The sequence below is a fragment of the Cyclopterus lumpus genome, chromosome 12 (genome assembly GCF_009769545.1).
Source record: "Cyclopterus lumpus isolate fCycLum1 chromosome 12, fCycLum1.pri, whole genome shotgun sequence".
In the NCBI taxonomy this organism is placed as follows: domain Eukaryota; kingdom Metazoa; phylum Chordata; class Actinopteri; order Perciformes; family Cyclopteridae; genus Cyclopterus; species Cyclopterus lumpus.
The window spans coordinates 4729881-4751101 of record NC_046977.1 but is presented as its reverse complement, the minus strand read 5'-3'; the positions used below and the strand labels follow the sequence as shown (position 1 = coordinate 4751101).

Genomic DNA, 21221 nt, shown 5'->3' with positions numbered 1-21221 from the left:
TTTCCGCGTCCTCTTCTTTTTTCCGGCTGCCGACCGCTTCCTCATACAGGTCGGTGTAAAGGAAAGCCATGGCTTTGGGCTCCTCCAGCAAGATTTGGTCGATAATTTTGGGAGGTCCGTCCGGCAGAAAGATCGGAGTCAGGATGTCCTCTTGGCTGCCAAACAAAGTGGAACCGCTGGGTTTGGAAGGCGACTTGGAGGGCGCACCGCGTCCATCGTCTTTGTCCAGGGGTTTCATGGTGTAGCTGCCCGTACCGCCGTAGAAGACTTCATCCAGAAGCTCGCTGGTGATTTCCAACAGACTCAGAGTGTCTGACTTGTCATTATCCACAACCGTGGTTGTGCAGGTGTCGTTGTCTTCAGGCTGCACAGGGTTCTTGGTGTCCCGGATCTCGGGGACCACCATCGCCTCCTGATCCACCGGCCCCGGTGCGGTCACAGCAGGACTTCCCGGAGCCTGGGCATCAATCAGGGCGAAGGCCTCGAAGTAGTCCACGTTGCCAGCAGCTCCTCTGGGCCTGGCCACTGGAGCGCCGGGTGGATCCATCACGCTCGTACCTATGGAAGGTGAGGGCTCGACCTGGTCTCCTCTTGCTGCATCTGATCCTGTGAATGCCAGCTCGTTATCGTGAATCTCCACACTGGCTTTGGGAACGAGGCTATCCTCCAGATACGAAAGGTTGTCCACCATTTCTCTGCTCTCCTCTTCATCCACAGTTGCCAGTTTTAAAGGAACAACAATGTTGAGGATTTCAGAGCCCTCGGAGACTAAGCTGAATAGCCGCTGCTCTTTATCCACTAGAGGATCGCGCGGCGCGTCCTCCTCGTCTCCTTCCTCGGGTTGCACATTCGGCTGTGAGACTTCTACCAACTCCGGCCTCCCGGAGACGTTGTCAGAACTTTCTCCGAGGATCTCCCGTTGTCTTTCTGCTTTGCTCTTCTGACTAACCCTCTCTTTGGTTTTCTTCCGTCTTGAAATCAGCTCCTCGTCCATGACGAAGATGATCTTCCCCGCCGGCCCAGACCCGGGTGCGGCACAGCCCGGATCCGCGGCTTCGGACGCCCATGGCGTGGCGCAGCGGCTGGGTGTCGTCTCCCACGCGATCCCGCTGTCCTCTCCTTGCATGGTGACCATGGAGAAGGAGGAGTCCATCATCAGGCACTGCATCTTGGGTCGGACGTTGTCATCGTGGACGGCCTCGCGTAAACTAAAGGCGAGGGGGAACAACACGGAGGCAGCGTATTGAGGTCAATTCAAGGTCACTCTGGTCGACCGGGTCTTTACATTAGAAATGTATTATTTTAATAACTTTGTGATGATTATCATGCTAAATGATCACGATTTTTAAAACGGGGGACAGATTGCGAAGCCCCCCCCGGAGGCCAATTTGTGACATTGGGCCGCATGAATAGAAATGTCATTTGAATTGAGGATGTTCTTCTCACATTCACAGACAGTGTGTGCACCAAACTAAAAATAATGCAGTCGAATAGCAGTCTTGGAATGAATCCTCTATTGAGGTGTTCATTCGTCTTAATGGTCATTGGATTTAACCGACAGGTATTTTATAGATACACCTATCTGTATAATACAATTCAACATAATCCCCTCCAGAATTATCATAAAATTGGATCTCTCTAAAACATTTTTTTTTTAAACTGACCATTATAACGCTGAGGGAGGATTTCTTTTTGCATTAGTCTGCATTCATCTTAGCCAGGTGTACGCAATAAACATGTATGCCCTCGAACACTCAGACAGGCGGCACTAATGGAAGCAAATTTAATGGATCCAATTTATTTTTGTAAAATCTGCCGTTGCCTCTGAGCAACTATGAAGCACACCTCCATGACACAGACCACTTTTAATACTGACGATCCATCTCTACCTGTTTGTGAGGATCTCCACTTCATCCCCGGCCTCCACGTCTTGTCCGGTGACATCTTCCGGGGTCAACGCTCTCATCTCAGAGTCCACATGCGACACGTCATCTGTCAAAGTAGCCATTGTCTCGACGAAGCTGCTTTTTTTTCGACCCTCTGACCACGACTCGCCGCCGCTCTGTTGATCACATTCGAAGCCGCCGGGGGCCGTTCTCCAGCTGAGTCTTCACGCTCAGCGTAATCTTGAAATAGAAAACTGGTCCTCCAGTGTTTCATCTGAAGCATTCGTAGCATGCGGGGGAGGTTAATGTGTCGTCTGTTCACACCGGCGTAACCCTTGCATTCGGCGAATACACAATAAATAAGGTTAATCTGGGTTAATTAGTTGTCGCGTGTGATGCAAAATGCATGAGAATGCTTCTGTTTTTTTGTGTGTTTTTTTTTTAGCCAGGTCTAAATATAATGTTTTGCTGGTAGCCGATATCCAATGTCATGATCCCGTCTGTTAAGTCTGTCAGAAGCATATAAGTGTTATTAAGGATCAAATAAATCCCATATTAGGCTTTGACAGTGAACTAGCGAGGAGAACAAAATAAATAAAAGCACTTTTATAAACCCTTTCTCCAAATAACACACATGTAAAAAAAAAAAAAAGTATCTTCAGCATTTTTGTGTATACAAATCTGCTTCATGTAAATCCACACTACTACACAAAAAAATGTAATCTCGCACCTGTTTGTGTCAGTCTGGCAGTGTGACGGGGACACTACATGGGAAATGGAGGAGCTGGGGAGGTTTTTTTTAAGTCAACAGGTTGTATCCGGGCAAACGTTGTCAACTGGTCTTCAGTAAATCATAAAGGCTAAAAATATACTGGTAATAAAGGTGCACTTTCTTCTACCAATGTTTTAGCACATTCAGCTCATTTACTACATATTACATGCAACTAACAGCTAACAATCAATCCTTTACAATAGAGTTAAGCACCATATGTCATCTGCAGATTGTCGCTTTCCCACTTCAATCAAGTGTGTGTATTTTAGGGCTGCCAGTAACAAGTGTTTTAATTATCAATTCACAAATCAATCAATAAATTGGGCCATAAAATGTGTTTGTCACAATAAAATTTAGTAAATGATCCGTGCACTTCAGGGCTGCTTGTATCAACAACTGTCCACAAGATGGCAATCATCAGTAGCAGATCACGTGTTTATCACTATAACTGTCTTACATTATAGTGAATTTAATATGATCTGGTTTTGTATTGTTGTTTAGACAAAGCGAATATATTTGAAGATGTATCCTTATGCTCTAGGATATTGGGATGGGTGGTATTTTTCACTGGTATCTCATTTTTTATAGGTCAAATTAGATTAATTTATAACAAAAAACAAGGATAAAGTGCAGCCCTAATATCAATTACCAGGAAAAAAATTGAAATGTGTAAACAGGAACCGATGTTCTTAAAATCTGCTCAGACTTTATGCAACTTTTCTTTCTTTTTTTCTTAGCATGTTTTGCTTAATTGTGTAATTCAGATTATTGTTTGATAACTGCATTGGTACACCTTTGGAGGTATACGACCCTTCCTTGATTTATATTCCTTGCAGACACGCCGGATGTTTTCTTTTTCCAGAGATGACGTAATGACGTCGTTCGTTTTAATGCTCCCTACAGAGCAAGCAGAGAGGGAGGGGGGTGGGGGGGGGGGGGGGGGCGTTAAATGAATGAGATGCGGGCTGATAGCGACCACAGACGGGGGCGAGATGGCGAGAGGATGAACCGGGCCCGATGGAGCACCAGGATCATAAATTAAAATTAAAATCCTAGTTCAAAGCTCCGTCTTTAAATTACGTGAACAACAATCAAGTGGATAAATATAAAATATTAAATTAAATATAACCGGTTTTTGCGAGTGCACATTTTCATTTACGTCAACGTCGGAGCGCGTTCTCGGGACCGCGGCTGAGGATGTCAAATCCCGGAGCGTGCACCGAGTGTTTTCTGTAAATTTTTCTACCAGAAACACCGGAGATGAAGCTCTCCTCCCCTCCTCCTCCTCCTCCTCCTCCCGTGAAGGACGACGTCCTCCATCGCAAAAGATGCGTTCAAGGTCTCACTTGCGGCAGTTAAAAGAAACTCACACTCGGTAGAGGGATTTTAATTGAATGGAAACAACAAAGGGAAGAGCCAGCGACTGAAAGTGGGATTATTGAACAGTTATAGTGTTTTTTTTAGTTTTTTTTACGGCTGAGGATATAACCACCCCGTAACGTGTACCAGTGTGTCCGTTTCCCCGGTGTTGCAACGCTACAAACCAGGAACCGCTAACCGAGTAACGCTACTTAATATCATTTTTATTTCCTTTGCGTTATTTTACCAGTTGGACCTCGTTTTTTTTCAGACATTTTCTATTTGTATGTTTTAAAAAAAACATTTTACTTGACAAGCTTAACGTGGCTATAAGTCACAGCACCCTTCCTGTCAGCGTTGCCCCCGAATTTATAGTCCCCGCCGGCGTTAATCCTCGTTTGTAAGGAGCCGCGTTGAGCCGTCCTCCGTCACCATGCATGCACGGACACGTTCGCATGGGTGAAGCAACCAAACAAAAACCACCGCCCCCCCCCCAACCCCCCTCCCAAAAAAAATGCACCTGAGGGCGTAACGTCACCGGCACCACCACCAGCACGGAGCCCGATGTCTGGACGGAGAGCGGCTCCGTGGCACCGCCGGCCGTGAAAGCCACAACAAGCGGCTTTAGTCGAGCGAGAGAGAGGAGGAGGAGGGGGGGGGATCAAGAGCTGAAGCTAGCCTCCAAGCCTCCTCACACCGCCCTCAAGAGACCCCCGAGAGGAGCGTTTTCGACTCGACTAAAAGCCACCAAAATCCTGCAAAAATGGGGTATGTCAAGCCGCGGTTCTCATTCTCCATGTCGGGGGTATGACTGACTTTGTTTTTGCAGCCTTCCAGCAGTGGCACCACAGCTGGAAACAACTACTAGCTTAGCCACCTATGGCAAAAAACAACAACTGTGTGAAGTCTCCCCCCCCCCCCTGTCAGCTGTGATGAATATGTGTAGGAGAATAATGCCCTGGTCCCTGCAGCAAATACTCGTGGGAGAAGTATCTGTCCATCTTGTGTGTCTCCTCGCAGCCTCCATACTCTGACATGTTAGATTAGTGCTGCCGAAAGATTAGGCTGCAATGAAGCAGGCTACTGTTGGGGAGAGTGTCACAGCTCAGACAGTTGATTATAAATGCAAAGACATTACAGAAAGAAAAAAAATATATATATTTTGCTGCCAAATGGAAACAACCAAAGCTATTTAACCCCCCCCCCCCCCACACACACACACACACCAGACAATAATGATGTCCCCCCTCTGCATTTGGCTGTGTGATGCTGAAGCTGCAGATGTATGGGGGGGACTCCACCGATCAAGAGCGACCTAGTTCTTGTTCCCAATGAAAGCAGATGATGTAGCATGTGATTGGTCTGCTGTCATATTGTGGTGAGGGTGTGTGTGTGTGTGTGTGTGTGTGTGAAGGGAGGGGGGGGGGGAACATCCTCTGTAATTCTCAAGGCCATTGGTCATAATCCATCCCAACAATCAATTCCTCAGACACAGAAAGAGAGCATGTGTGCAGTCACCCCCGCGATGAGCTGTTCCAACGAGCTTCTGTTGTAGTGGAGCGACCCTGAACGAGACGGAGCCCCCGGGAGGGGGGGGGGGGGGGGGGGGGATATGTCTCTACTTAAACCAGCGAGGCCAGTAGTTCACTAGCGTGTCCCACTGGGATGTTATTACACGGGTGAATAGCGAGATAACACATCGCTTTATTCAAGTCTCATGCTGACGGTGTGTGCACACGGCCAGTTAGAGAAAAGAATTAAGATGAACATTTAGCTGTGGTAATGAAAATATCCCCGTGGTAAGTCAAAATTGTGAGATAGAAAGTCATAATTGTGAGATAGAAAGTCATAATTATGATAGAAATGTATGGTTATGAGTTTAAAAAAAAGTCATTTATATCATAAGTATAATATCTCTATTATCATGGCTACATTTTCATCTTATTTCTTTCTTTTATTGGCAAGAAATGGGCTTCCATAGTCAACATATAAGCAACAGATTATTTTTTTGTTGTTGTATTGGCCGACAGGACTTATTACAGCTCTGCATAATTTTCTGAAACTGTGTGTTAAGTGTTTGTGTGTTTGTAGTGTGACTCATGATGGCTTCGCAGGTGCCAATTTGTTTTTCCCATCAGTGAAGCATTGTTTCTGCCAAACGAGCCCTTTGGTTTTTATTTGATAGCCGCAGTAGAAAGGTGAAGCAATAGGAGGGAGAGGAGGGATCACCTGCAGCAGCTCAGGTTGATATCAATATTAGATTGTTAGTGTCTTACCCTGAGTCCTAAATTAAACATTATTGTAGAAAGACCTTTTTTTTTAATCAACCCAGTACATCTGTAAAGATGGGTCACCTGTTGCCATTTGCTGACTCTACATACAGCAAATAACTAATAGATCAATGGAGGAAAATAAATGTATATTAATCGATAACTAAATGATTATTTTAATTTCTCAGCCAGTGTTGCGTGATTATGTAGCGTTATGCCAAACTTCAGTAGCTTTAGTTGTATTATATCTTCCATGGAGGTCGAGGTGAAGGTATTTGAAAAAGCAACAGAGAATATGTAACTTTAAAAAAAAAAGTATTACACCCATATAAGTGTAACAACCAACACCTTTTTACCCATGAGCATTAAATATAATGTTCAATGAGTATCTGAGAGCCCGGTAAACGACATATGGGTGTTTTCTTTTGCCCTGCCAACTCTCGGTGAGTGGGTTAACCCGACGGGGGACGCCGGGATCGGATTGGGCGAGAGAGCATGTAGTGGGACTAAGAGAGAGAGAGAGTTGGAGGATGTCTGCAGCTCATGACCAGCCCTATAAGTCACATGGCTGTTGCCACGACGACCGCGCCAGCTAAGTTAGTAATGCAGGGTTATTCCTTTTCCTGCATGCCCAGACTGGGCCGTGTTTTTAATGCGTGATGAATGTTTACCGTTTTATAACCTGAATTAATGCGGCCCTTTCATTATTTTAAGTAGTCTCTTTTTAAAAGGAAGACATTGAATCGTGAACATTTTTCTGGTTTTCTTGGTCGTTTTATGACTATTTATCTTTAGAACTCGGACTCTAAAACTGAAAAAATTGTTTTCTTTTCAGACATTTTATGGACCCAAAACGGTTAAACACATTAAGCCCAAGATTTATATATATTTTTATGTGTACCTGTGGGAGCCACATCAAAGACAAATGGACTGTTTTATTTTTTATTTTTTATGTCTTATTAATCAAATATCTTTAGGGCTAAAGAAGACATTTATAAATCAGGAATATAATATAATATATATGGTCTCAGGATTGGGATAATGTGACTAATCCCGTGACAAATGTGGCTCCATGTCCTGATAAAGAACACGCTGGATGTAGTTCGAGATAATCTGAACACGTTCACCTTTTATTTTTTTAGACACAGACACACTACATGTCTTTGTTCCCCCTCAGTATGCAAACACTGGTGTGTGTGTGTGTGTGTGTGTCTTCTGTTTTCTGCTAGTTGGAGGTGCAGAAATGCTGATCTGATAACATCTGCGGTCGGATTCCTCTGTCAAAGCACTTGTCATTGAGACTTGAATGCCTCAGTACGCTTCATTGTGAAAAGGGATTATGGGCTAACAATCGACACGCACTCTCCCAGAGACACACACACACACACACACACACACCACGGGGGCAGATTTTGATCTGGGCCACGCTGTCAGACTAATGAATGAAATATAAAATGTGCTGCTAGAAATGTGGTACGTGGGTCATTTTCCTACATTTTAAAAAACGATGCTAAAGCAGCATTTTCTCTTTACACTTCAAAAGAATACAAATTACATTAAAGTAAATTTTCACTTGGCCAAATTCACTTTCTGCTTTCTCCCTTTTTAAAGTTTTAACACATTGATTTGTTTTTACTTTGTGTAGTAGGAAGAGGAAATCTTTCAAAGTAAAGTATTCACCAGCTAAACGAAGCCATTAGCTGATGACAGTGTGTTGTATCTATATCGTTAGTCTGCTCGCCGTCTTAACGCCAACTGAAGTTTGACCTTTTTATTTTTCATTAAGTAAGGATTGACGGTTCGTGGCATCTGTCCGTTTCCTGAAACACGGGCGGACATCTTTGAACTCAATGCTGTTTGCATCGAGTCTTTAAATGGGACGAACACATCGGCTTCATAAGGCCGCTGAAAGAGTCCGAATATATAGAGTGCAAAAAAACAAACTCCTCGTGTTGGTTTAACATAATATTGCGACCTGAACATGAGGAAGAGGAAGAGGAAGAGGAATCATGCTGGAGGAAGTCAACAAGGAAATCTACAACTCTATTTTCATCTCTCTTTCATACTGTGTTAAACTACAGAAGTATTTATTATTCAATATTGGATTGAATGGTGATTTATTAATGTGTGATTTCCACTACTTTGCATTCTTAATAGTCTCTATGTTTATTATAATTCATTACTTTTTTAAATCATATTTGGGGTTTTTAATCAATTCACAATGTAACTCCACTCATCAAGGGACTGTACTGAAGTAAAAATAACAATATTTCACTCCGACACGTAGTGGCGTAAAAGTATAAAGTTGCATACCATGGAAAAATACTCAAGTGAAGTATTTTAAAAGTTGTATTTCAGTACAGTTCCTGAGCAAATGTATTTGGTTACGTTCCACCACTTGTACCGTACTTCATTAACACACATATTTAACATGAATCCAGAGACATCAGACAAAAAAAAAATACATGTTACTGCACAATCAATACTTTTACTTCAGGAAGGTTTTGAATGCAGTACTTTTACTGTGAGTGTGGTATTTAGTACTTTTACTGCCGTTTGTGGTCATCCAAATACAACCAGGAGATTATAAAAACTACTCACATTCATAACAGTTGGCCGTGCTTCAGTTTATTTATTTTTGCCGGTTGTCCAGAGCGACGGCAGAAAGAGGAACTCGATTGTCTGCATTTTAATAACCCGTTATATGAGTTATCCAAAACATGTATAGACGTCTCTTGTCGGCACGACCTTTGCACCGCTTTGGTCCAGACGGACATAACTCACGTTTATTGCTTTTATTTGGATTTCATTTTAATCAAATGTTTAAACTCGAATACATTTTTGATCATCTGGTTAAAAATGAGAATTTATGTAAAACTTTGGTTTATGACGCACCCGTCAGCCTCAGCTGCACTCTGCGTTGTGCTAATCAGATGCTAAGATGCTAAAGTAAGAACATGGCCGACATTATTAATGCTGAACTTCAACATGTGTGGTTGAAGGCCCGGTAGCATGGCTTATTCTTTTATTTATTATTTGACGCTTATCGTATTTATCGTTTAAATATGCCATTCATATTGAAATATATATATATATGAATATATATATATATATATATATATATATATATATATATATATATATTCTTGTATTCAAGGAAAAATTTTATCTTTTTACAAACTCTCCATTTGAGCTGTAGAAGTCCCACTTTTTAAAATATTTTTCTAAGGACAACAACAGATCTGGACGTCTCCATGTTGACCTCTGCTCTCAGTTTGTTGTGGAGCGTTCAGACCGGTTACAACCGGACTGCTCCGGCTCGTTTTGCTTTTAACCCAAAGACCCTGGGAGATCGGGGCGTGCTGATCTCTGTCTGTCGGCACAGGTGCTTCCAGGTCACCTTTTGGCCTCGCTCCGGCGTCTCCACGCCAGCGTTGGCCTCTTTCCACGGCACGGATCTCAAATCAATTGGCCAAATCGGTAAAATAAACGCTTCCTTCGGGAGATGCACCGGCATTGACGCGAAGGCATTCGCTGCTTCACCAGCGGCCATTGGTGCTGATGGTTGTCCATGTTGTCCATGTCGTGTATTTGTGTGACTGTTATGCACCACAACGACGAGGCATGTGAAAACCTATACGGCAATAAATCCCATTTATGCAGCAGAGTTCTAGCAGATCAAATATCGTTTATGTCGCCAAAATCTGAGCGTCGTGATCGTTTGTATGACATTATTTTTGTCACGCTTCCATGAGGCTTTATTTTGAAAATAAACCCATTTTAATGACTTCATTAGCCCCGCCGGCTGCAAAGGTTCATTAACTCCAAATAGTGGAGTGATCGGGGAATTATAATAATTTATTTGCGTTTTGGAACATTGTTGAAAATCTTTTTTCGCTCGACAACATTGTTTTGTTTCTCCTATCAAGTCATTTATTTGCATATATATATATATATATATATATATATATATATATATATATATATACATATATATATATATTTTTTTAAATTTAGATATATAAAGATATATTTATATATATATATATATATTTTTTAATTTAGATATCTAAATGTATATATATATATATAAATAAATATATTTAGATATAAATATATATATATATATATATTTATATCTAAATGAATAGATATATATATAAATATATATATATATAAATGAATATATATATATATATAAATATATATATATATATTCAGATATAAATAAATGTTTAATTTATATATATATATATATATATTTATTTATACATATATAAATAAATTATATTCATTTATTTATATATATAAATAAATATATATATAAATAAAATAAAAATATATATTTATATAGCGTTTTGAGTTGATGTACTTTGTGCCCTTGTGTGTTTGTACTTAAGCACACACACTCTCGTGAATGCCTCATGACTTCTCGCCCAGTTACTGGCAGCAACACAGCAGGCTGGTGAATTATGGATGTCATGGGACCCGGGAAGTGGTTTCTCTCACCTCCCTCTGATTCATCACGTTCCTTCATAATTCCACTCTCTCTTTTCCTTTTCGCAGAGCAGTGTTGGATATTTCATGCGGCGCTCTGTTCACAAGTTTTCTGCTTGTGTGTCTTTTAGCCACGCCAGAGATGTGACTCTAGGAATGCCACTTCCTGTTGGAGGGATTGCAATGAAATGTGGTTCATGCATTCATGGTCCCCAGAGGATGAAGCCTACCGACTCTTCCTCTTGTGCCATCATCAACATACTAATTTATTTCACTGAAATATCTAAACATCTACTAGCTGGATTGGCACATGTCCAGACGTTCATGGTCCCCAGAGGATTACGCCAATACCGACTCTTAATCTTGTGCAATTCTGGTCCAAAATAAATGTCATTTATTCAGTAAAATATCTAAACATCTACTAGTTGAATTGGCACATCCGGTTTGTCCAGTCGTTCGTGGCTCCCAGAGGATGCACCCTACTGATACCCCTGACCCCACCGTGGATCATAACAATGTGGTGCACACATTCCTGTTACTTTTTAAGTACAGAGCCGTGAGCATGGCTGCAGAATCTTGTTTGTCCCTATAATCGTTGTTGTTTTATCTATTTTGGTGAAACGCACTTTAAAAGCTTCGCCCGCGGAGTTGAGGCCTGGATACTGACCAACGACATCTCTCCCCCCCCCCTCCCCCCCCTCCCCCCTCCTTCACAGGGAGCAGCCCATCTTCAGCACCCGGGCCCACGTCTTCCAGATCGACCCGAGCACCAAGAAGAACTGGGTTCCCACCAGCAAACACGCCGTCACCGTCTCCTACTTCTTCGACAACACCAGGAACGTGTATCGGATCATCAGCCTGGATGGATCCAAGGTGTGTGCGTGTGTGTGTGTGTGTGTGTGTGTGTTGTTTCCACCCTGAATGGAGCACAAGAGAGGTGCGTTTGATTTTGTGGATATAAATCCCACCTCTGCTCAGCTCTCCGGACTCGTTGACCTCTCCGCCCTCTGTGCCGACGCCGTGAAGGAGGCGGTCGGCTCCGTCATATCTCTGTGGCGGACGATTATTTTTGGTCTCCAGAGAGGTGCTGGGGTGGAGTCAGCATGGTTATGTAACAGCCTCTTCTGGGTGAATACTGCTGTTGTTCAACCAGGCAGTTTTTATTTTTTTTTTATTGCTGTGTTCTTGCTGGAAATAGCTGGAGGACGTTATTATCCAGACAAACAAGTCAAAGACAAAGAACGTCTGTTCAGCGCAGAGAAAGAAAACAAGTGAGACAGATGCCACACGTTTAAAAACAAAGTCTCTTTCCAAAGTCTAGAACACCGAAATAAAACAAAAACAATCTCCGTCATTGACGAGCGGGGTTGTCCTTGTTTGACCGGAAAAGTCAAAGTTATCTAAAAGTACTCTGTGTATATAATGATACATCTTATATTAATCGTCTCGCCTCGCACTTCATCTCAAATTTATCTTTGTGACCTTTTTTAATCACGTCGTTACATATTTAACAAACAGGAAGTGTTTACAGAGCTGACTGCTGTACAATATTTGCATTCACAAGCTCACGTCCACTCACGAAAGTCACTTTTTTGGAACCAGTTTTCCCACTTTGCAAATGTCTCTACAGTCTACGTAGACCTTCTGTCAGCTTTTTATGACTCACCGTGTCTAAACTTACATTTAAAGAGTAGCTTAACGTCAACATCCAGCATGTATTTCATTGGAAGCGCTTGAACTGGTTTTCCTCGCCAGGCCGTCATCAACAGCACCATCACTCCCAACATGACCTTCACCAAGACGTCGCAGAAGTTCGGCCAGTGGGCCGACAGCCGGGCGAACACCGTGTACGGCCTCGGCTTCTCGTCCGAGAGCAACCTGGCCAAGGTGAGAGCAACGTCATGACGAGCGGGCGTGAAACTTGTTGTTGTTGTTGTTGTTGTTGTGGTACTCGCTCCCGTTGCTTCTAGTTTGCAGAAAAGTTTGCCGAGTTCAAGGAGGCAGCGCGGTTAGCGAAGGAGAAGTCTCAGGAGAAGATGGAGCTCACCAGCTCTCCCTCCCAGGTAACACACACCAGCGCCTACACGCTGCACACACACACACACACACATAAACGTATAATACTAATAACGCGTTAACGATGCTGCTCTCCCTAAAGCAGCCTCAGGGGGGCGCTGTAAAAAGGAATGTGTTGTCAGTCAACAAACCTGGTAAAAAGAAGGTAAAAAAAGAAGAAGTGGAAAGCATCATTTTCATGCCTCCCCCTCCTCAGCCCTGCCCCCCCGTTACCGATGACTCCCCTCTTCTAAACGGTGTGAGCACAATGTCAATACAGCGAGTTGTTTCCCGTCATCAGTGTCTGAAGCCCTCGTCTGTCCCCCCCGATGTCAGACTAACAACCCGAGGAACCCCCGTCTCTGTGAATTTATCCCACCAAAAATGCTCATGCTCTCAGAAAGTGACAGTCGGCTCCAGTTGGGGGACGTTTTGAGCAGCTGCCAATCAAAAAAACGATTACACGAAGATGAATTAAAAAGAAGTCTTAATTCTGTCTAAAATATATATATATATATATATATATATATATATATGCGAGCGCCACAGAAAAGACGGTAAACCAGACGTCAACACGGAGATCCGGTTCATTTTTTGAGAGCACGGAAATCATTCACACGGATTCGATTTGTTTCGTCTCATCGTCCAAATTGTCTGCGGGATCAATATGTAGCTGCAGCCGCTTAGCTTAGCTTAGCTTAGCATGAAGACCGGAAACAGCTGGCGTGGCTCAATAAGTTAAATAATGAACATGCTCTATGTTTGGGTTTAATCTGGGAGGTGGGGTTTGTTACCTTCTGGAGAGAGCCAGGCCAGCTGTTTCCCCTCCGTTTCCTGTCTCTATGCTAAGCTAAGCTAACCTCAGTCCTGGCTCAAGCCTCATATTTATCATACAGATGCAAACTTCTCAGCAAAAAGTCCCATATATGTATTTTCGTCATATATATATATATATTATTTTTCTTTAACCAGGAGTCGGTCGCAGGTGACCTGCTGTCACCTTTGACCCCAGAGAGCATCAACGGCACAGACGACGAGAGAGTCCCAACGGGCACGCCTCAGCATGCCGAACCTAGAGCACCGGCTTCCCAGAATGCACTGGCCTTCTCTCACAGGTGAGCCAGGCTGATTCCTCCCCCCCCCCCCCCCCCCCCCAGTTACTTCTCTTTGAGTGCTGATTTTAAAATTAAATTAGCGAACCGCTTCATTCATTTATTATTAATCTGCTCCCCCCCGGGGGCCCTCTGGACAGCATCACATTAAAAAACATGCTTCCTATTAATTATACAGCAACACATGGGGGACGGTTTTGTCCTCTGCGCTTCAGGGGACATTAATTCTAACCGTCTCTCCGCGTCCCAGTTCGTCCAACGTCAACAAGCACTGGGAGGCGGAGCTGGCGGCGCTCAAGGGGAACAACGCCAAGCTGACGGCGGCGCTGCTGGAGTCCACGGCCAACGTCAAGCAGTGGAAGCAGCAGCTGGCGGCGTACCAGGAGGAAGCGGAGCGGCTGCACAAGCGGGTATCGGGTCGACGGGGAGGGGGGTGGGGGGTCGTTCTCCTTTTTAAAAAAAATTTTTTATTCGTTGGCGTCGACCACGTTCGGCGCTGATGATGTCTCTCGTTTCCCCAGGTGACGGAGCTGGAGTGTGTGAGCGGCCAATCCCCGGTGATCAGATCCCAAAAGACGGAACTCAACCAAACGATAGAGGAGCTGGAGTCGGCGTTGATGGCCAAGGAGGAGGTGCGAGGAGCGGGGGTCGGTGTACCGAGGAGCGCGTCTCATTTGATCTTTTTTTTTTAATAAGAAGTGCTTTTTCCTTTTTTTCTCGTCACTTCCAGGAGCTGGAGAGGCTTAAAGTGGAGGTGGAGAGTGCCAACGAGTTCCAGTCTCAAAAGGACTCCCTGACGCAGAAGCTACAGGTGAGCGAAACGGGCGCACCTGCAGCTGATGGGCATGTTGGCTGCGTTCAGGTCACAGGGGAAAGTCTGTAAATATGAGCATGTGTGTGTGGGGGGGGGGGATTTTCAAACCACTGCAATATCTCCCGGTTTCTGAAAAGCGCCCCCAGAAGTCTCCACAAAGTTTAGTGTCAATGACATCCAATAATAATATTTCTACAGCCAGTATGTCCATTATAAAGCAGCTGTTTTTGTTTCGTTTATTCACTGCAATATAAAAGTCCTGCAGCTCGAAGGAAACAGAGAACTCAAACAGGTCTTATGTGCAGAATAACAGAGTTATAATTTATTTGATCATTTATTTTTACAGAAATTGGAAACCTTTGTCTCCAAGATGTCCAAAAGTGTTACCAATGTTGGAAATAAAAAAAATGGAGGCCCGCTAGGAAGACGTAAAAAAAAAAAACTGAACTTCACACTTCTGCGTGAACAAAAAGCAACTTTATCGTTTATAGTTTTAAATGTTGTTTTCCCAGGACACGGAGTCCATGAACCAGGCGCTGGAGGCCCGGCTGAGCGAGCTAGAGCAGCGGATGCGGAGCAACCAGCGGGAGCGGGAGGCGTTCCGCCACAGCCTCCGATCGCTGCTGCAGCTGCTGGACGGGAAGCTGTTCGAGCTCACGGAGCTGCGGGACGCGCTGGGGAAGCTCCTCGAGAGCAGCTAGGGCGGAGGAAGGGAACGGCCACTAGGGCGGAGGGAACGGCCGCTAGGGCAGAGGAAACGGCCACTAGGGCGGAGGGAACGGACATTAGGGCGGAGGAAGGGAACGGCCACTAGGGCGGAGGAAACGGCCGCTAGGGCGGAGGAAGGGAACGGCCACTAGGGCGGAGGGAACGGCCGCTAGGGCAGAGGAAACGGCCACTAGGGCGGAGGAAGGGAACGGCCACTAGGGCGGAGGGAACGGCCGCTAGGGCAGAGGAAACGGCCACTAGGGCGGAGGGAACGGACATTAGGGCGGAGGAAGGGAACGGCCACTAGGGCGGAGGGAACGGCCGCTAGGGCGGAGGAAGGGAACGGCCACTAGGGCGGAGGGAACGGCCGCTAGGGCGGAGGAAGGGAACGGCCACTAGGGCGGAGGGAACGGCCGCTAGGGCGGAGGGAACGGCCGCTAGGGCAGAGGAAACGGCCACTAGGGCAGAGGGAACGGACATTAGGGCGGAGGAAGGGAACGGCCGCTAGGGCGGAGGGAACGGCCGCTAGGGCAGAGGAAACGGCCACTAGGGCAGAGGGAACGGCCACTAGGGCGGAGGAAGGGAACGGCCACTAGGGCGGAGGAAGGGAACGGCCACTAGGGCAGAGGAAACGGCCGCTAGGGCGGAGGAAGGGAACGGCCACTAGGCAGGAGGAAACGGCCGCTAGGGCGGAGGAAACGGCCACTAGGGCGGAGGAAGGGAACGGCCACTAGGGCGGAGGGAACGGCCACTAGGGCAGAGGAAACGGCCACTAGGGCGGAGGAAGGGAACGGCCACTAGGCAGGAGGAAACGGCCGCTAGGGCGGAGGAAACGGCCACTAGGGCGGAGGAAGGGAACGGCCACTAGGGCGGAGGGAACGGCCACTAGGGCAGAGGAAACGGCCACTAGGGCAGAGGGAACGGCCACTAGGGCGGAGGAAGGGAACGGCCACTAGGCAGGAGGAAACGGCCGCTAGGGCGGAGGAAGGGAACGGCCACTAGGGCGCAGGAAGGGAACAGCCACTAGGGCGGAGGAAGGGAACGGCCACTAGGGCAGAGGAAACGGCCGCTAGGGCGGAGGAAGGGAACGGCCACTAGGCAGGAGGAAACGGCCGCTAGGGCGGAGGAAGGGAACGGCCACTAGGGCGGAGGAAGGGAACGGCCACTAGGGCGGAGGAAACGGCCACTAGGGCAGAGGGAACGGCCACTAGGGCGGAGGAAGGGAACGGCCACTAGGGCGGAGGAAGGGAACGGCCACTAGGCAGGAGGAAACAGCCACTAGGGCGGAGGAAGGGAACGGCCACTAGGGCGGAGGAAGGGAACGGCCACTAGGGCAGAGGGAACGGCCACTAGGGCGGAGGAAGGGAACGGCCACTAGGGCAGAGGAAGGGAACGGCCACTAGGGCGGAGGAAGGGAACGGCCACTAGGGCAGAGGGAACGGCCACTAGGGCAGAGGAAGGGAACGGCCACTAGGGAGGAGGAAGGGAACGGCCACTAGGGCGGAGGAAGGGAACGGCCACTAGGCAGGAGGAAACAGCCACTAGGGCGGAGGAAGGGAACGGCCACTAGGGCAGAGGAAGGGAACGGCCACTAGGGCAGAGGGAACGGCCACTAGGGCGGAGGAAGGGAACGGCCACTAGGGCAGAGGAAGGGAACGGCCACTAGGGCGGAGGAAGGGAACGGCCACTAGGGCAGAGGGAACGGCCACTAGGGCAGAGGAAGGGAACGGCCACTAGGGAGGAGGAAGGGAACGGCCACTAGGGCGGAGGAAGGGAACGGCCACTAGGCAGGAGGAAACAGCCACTAGGGCGGAGGAAGGGAACGGCCACTAGGGCAGAGGAAGGGAACGGCCACTAGGGCAGAGGAAGGGAACGGCCACTAGGGCAGAGGAAGGGAACGGCCACTAGGCAGGAGGAAACAGCCGCTAGGGCGGAGGAAGGGAACGGCCACTAGGGCGGAGGAAACTAGCGCGTCGTCACCGACATGCAACTTGAATTCAGTTTTTCTTTCTTTTTTTTCTCACATTTATACGTGTAAAAGTTTACACACGACTTTATGCATCATTATTTATTTGTTTTTGTTGCCGCGGTGCACGTTTACAAAGTGGTCCATGCCTTCCCTCCACTCTGGAATATACTGAGCAAACACAAAAAAAAACTTCCCGTTGAGTCGATGGATTGGAAGACGAGCTGCGTGTCGGTGCGTCTCACCGGAGTGACTGTGATTGTTCGCCTCCCTCCTTCCATCTTCTCTCTTTCGCCGGCCGGCCGAACGAACACTCCTCCGATTCCTCGTTAGTCGTCGGCCGGTCGACCTCTGGAGGGCGAAAGGCGCTTCGAATGTCAATGAAGAGACGAAAGGTTCCTCCTGTGACTCCACCGAGGGACTGCCAAAAAAAAAAGAAAGACTAACAGGACATTTGTCTTATATTCTTATACAATATATGAGCAATACATTTAAAAAAAAAAAAAAAAAAAAAGGGAGCATCAGAGGGTAAATAAACACTTTCTCCACTCTCACTTTCAGGTACTTTTACTCCTCTCTCGGATACGTTTAGACCACGAGTGAGATTTTATTCACTTTCTTTCTATACACGTTTTTTTTTTAAAGAATATATACAAATTCATAGTGCACTTGTAAAAATGGAGTTTGTGTGTCTGAGTGAATCTTTCTCTCGTTTCTGTTGCGACTTGGAGTGCAATGATGATTTTTTTTTTTTTTTTTATTTAATTTATTACTGTTTTCTGAAGATGAAAGTCGTACACGAGCAAAGATCTTTATTTGCATCTTTGTTTGTTATTTTTTATGTCTGGTTGTCGAGGTATATTTGTTGTTTGGGGAAAAACTGGCAATATTTTTGAACTATTTATGAAAATGAAATGAATATAAAAAAGGAGGCGATTTGCTGGTTGGATTTGCAGAGGAGCTTCTTTCTTTTGCCAAATAACTTCTTTTTTTTTTCTTGTACAGAATTGAATCGTTGCCTCGGCAGCGAACTAGCGGTACTTTATTTTTTTTGTGGGATTTACTATTGCCAAAAATTAGTATAAGAATAGTATATACATATATACACACACACACACACACCTGAAGAACACTATTTAAGGGCTTGTTGTTGGTTCGGGTACATTGATTGAGACTTGAAATGATTATGAATATTACAGCTTGAAAGAAAAAACTAAAACATTTGAATAAAGACTTTTAAATGTTGATTATACCACATGCTTAAAAAAAAAGAAACAACACAAATTGTAATTTTGAGTTTATAGTAAAAAAAAAAAAAAATGCAACTCGTCGTGTCGTTCTTTCGCGATCCGGTTTCATTTGATATAAATCATTAAATGTTTATAAACTGCTTATAAATGTTGAATAAAGGTTCAAAGTAACGGACAACAAAGAGTATTCTAAGACAACGTGTTGGTGCGTAATTTTATTTTGAAAGGGGAAATATATATATATATATATATATATATATATATATTAAGGACATAGAAAGCAGAGAGGAACGTCATGATAGGAACCGAAAAGAACAAAAAAAACTTTATAAAGTACATTTTTATGCTTTTAAAAATCATTTTAAAATATGAAGTTTCAATAAATACTTCAATACATTTAGGCATGCGGATATAATTTTACATTTCATTACAGTATTTTAATTCATAAAAATGACTTTTCTTCTTAATTATTGCACTTACGTTGTGATGGGTTCGTCCTAAAAGCCAGTCACATGCATAAGGTCGTACAAGGTCATACAAGGTCAAACTAGTGTCACGCTCAGGGGACTGAGAGCTAATATCTGCCCGTCAACTTTTTACATGATGTCAAAAACAAAACGTTAAAGTATCATTAAAGATCTCACAGTTTGAGCCACGATGTCGTCGCGCTGCATGCAAACATGTTCAACTCACAATGTTTGTTTTTTTAAACACTTGGCAACAGTTTCTCTATTTAAAATGGCGGCTGTGACAGCTGGACACTCTCGGTAATTACACCTTTTGGCTTTCTTGCCGAGAGTTTGACGAGAATATATTCATATACACATATATATATATATATATATATATATATATATATATATATATATATAAATATGTGTATCGGTGTGTACAAGTTAATTTTATGGCGTCTCATCACTGCCCCCCTGTGGCCAGACGGCAGAAAGCACACCCTGCTACATGATAGTTTATGAGACTGCAAAATTATTATTTCCCCCCCTCATTTAAACAAAGCTAGGCTAGCAGTTTCCCCCCCCGTTTCCACTCTTTAAGCTAAGCTAATCATATTTAACGTCATCTAATCTTCTCATCAAACTCTCGGCCAGAAAAAAAAAAAAAGTCAAACAATTTCTTTTCAATGTAACCGTGGTACTAAATACAGGAGGAGAGTGAGGGTGAGTTTCTGTTAAAGACAGGTTTGACACAGTTTAACACACAATAAGGAGACTGGTGTAAAGACCACACCCACACACACACACACACACACACACACACACTTCAAACAACAACTCCAGTAAGTAAACAAGGTTGTAAAACAAACGTTTGAAGGCAGTGGAAAGAGAGGAGACTCTCTCTCTCTCGGGTTAATAAAATGACCGTACAAATAAATAAAATGTTGTCTGTTGACCAGCAGAGGGCGACGACGCCTCCGGCTGCAACTGAACCCTGCAGAAAGACTTCAAAATGCTGAGGAAAAGTTAGATTTTTCTAAAAAGGTATACATATAAATAGGAGGGGGTCATCAGCTAATAAAATAAACTAATTAATCTGCAGGTTATTTTCTCAAGAAAAATCGATTAATCGTCGAGTCTATAAAAAGTGGAAAAAAAAACGCTCGAGGCGACGTTTTCAAAATGGCTTGTTTTTGTTTTGTCCGAAAAAAACAGAAAGTGACGGAAAAAGCAGCGAATCACATTTTAAGAAGCGACAACCAGAGAGTCGTAAAGACGACGATAACGTCGACACGGAAGGAAACGTGGAAACTCTCAGGCGACTTCTTTTTCTGTACGTCTTGCTGACTTTGACGTCCTTCTCCTAAAAAAGTCACATTGACCTCCATCTGCAACTTTTAAATATATCTATTATTTAAAAAGTGAAAATGCAAAAAAAAAAAAAAAGCATTGTTGATTTGATAAATACAACAAATCAAAAGCAAGTCTTCACACATTCTTCCCACTATGATGATGAAAAGGACCTAAAATCAAAAAAAAGTAAGTAATGTAATAGTTTTAGTAAACGTAAAACTATAACTTTCAGGAAGTGTGAATTATCCGACTGACGTACACGTTTAAGGTTTTTTTTTAATGCACGATATAAAACAGTTCAAATGGTCGTCGCGTACGCCGCACGTATTCAGTGGCGAGTCCGAGTGCTCACTGAGAAACGTAGAACACTAAATACTCACTTCCTAAAAACAAACCCATCATAGCGAGCTACGGTACGACTCCGACGCGTCGACCGACATGACGAGAGGTCAGAGGTTGTATCCTCGCCGAGAACGCCACGGCAACGACGTTAAAAAAAAAGAAAAAAAAAAGATTAGTGGTCCATTTTCACAAACACAGAAGTATGAATACAAAAAACAACAACGTACTTCTGATATATATATATATATATATATATATATATTAAAAAAAAAAAAAGAATAAAAATCAAGGTTTTTTGTGTTCCGATTGCACCAAGTGGTCTCCAGGTGATTTAACTCTGTCCGCTTGTCTTCTCTTCCTTTCGGCTCCGCATATCCATAAAAAA

The 21221-nt window shown here is 44.5% G+C and overlaps 1 protein-coding gene across 1 annotated transcript; it reads left to right on the top strand.

Moving 5' to 3' along the window:
• The first annotated feature begins 4536 nt into the window (after positions 1 to 4536).
• On the top strand, positions 4537 to 15570 carry LOC117740982 (homer protein homolog 1-like). The gene is made up of 9 exons (XM_034547679.1): positions 4537 to 4785; positions 11501 to 11657; positions 12540 to 12671; positions 12755 to 12847; positions 13812 to 13954; positions 14202 to 14361; positions 14473 to 14583; positions 14682 to 14762; positions 15278 to 15570. The coding sequence occupies exons 1-9, from the start codon at positions 4781 to 4783 to the stop codon at positions 15464 to 15466; spliced, it is 1071 nt and encodes a 356-aa protein (XP_034403570.1). The 5' UTR covers positions 4537 to 4780; the 3' UTR covers positions 15467 to 15570.
• The last annotated feature ends 5651 nt before the right edge of the window (positions 15571 to 21221 follow it).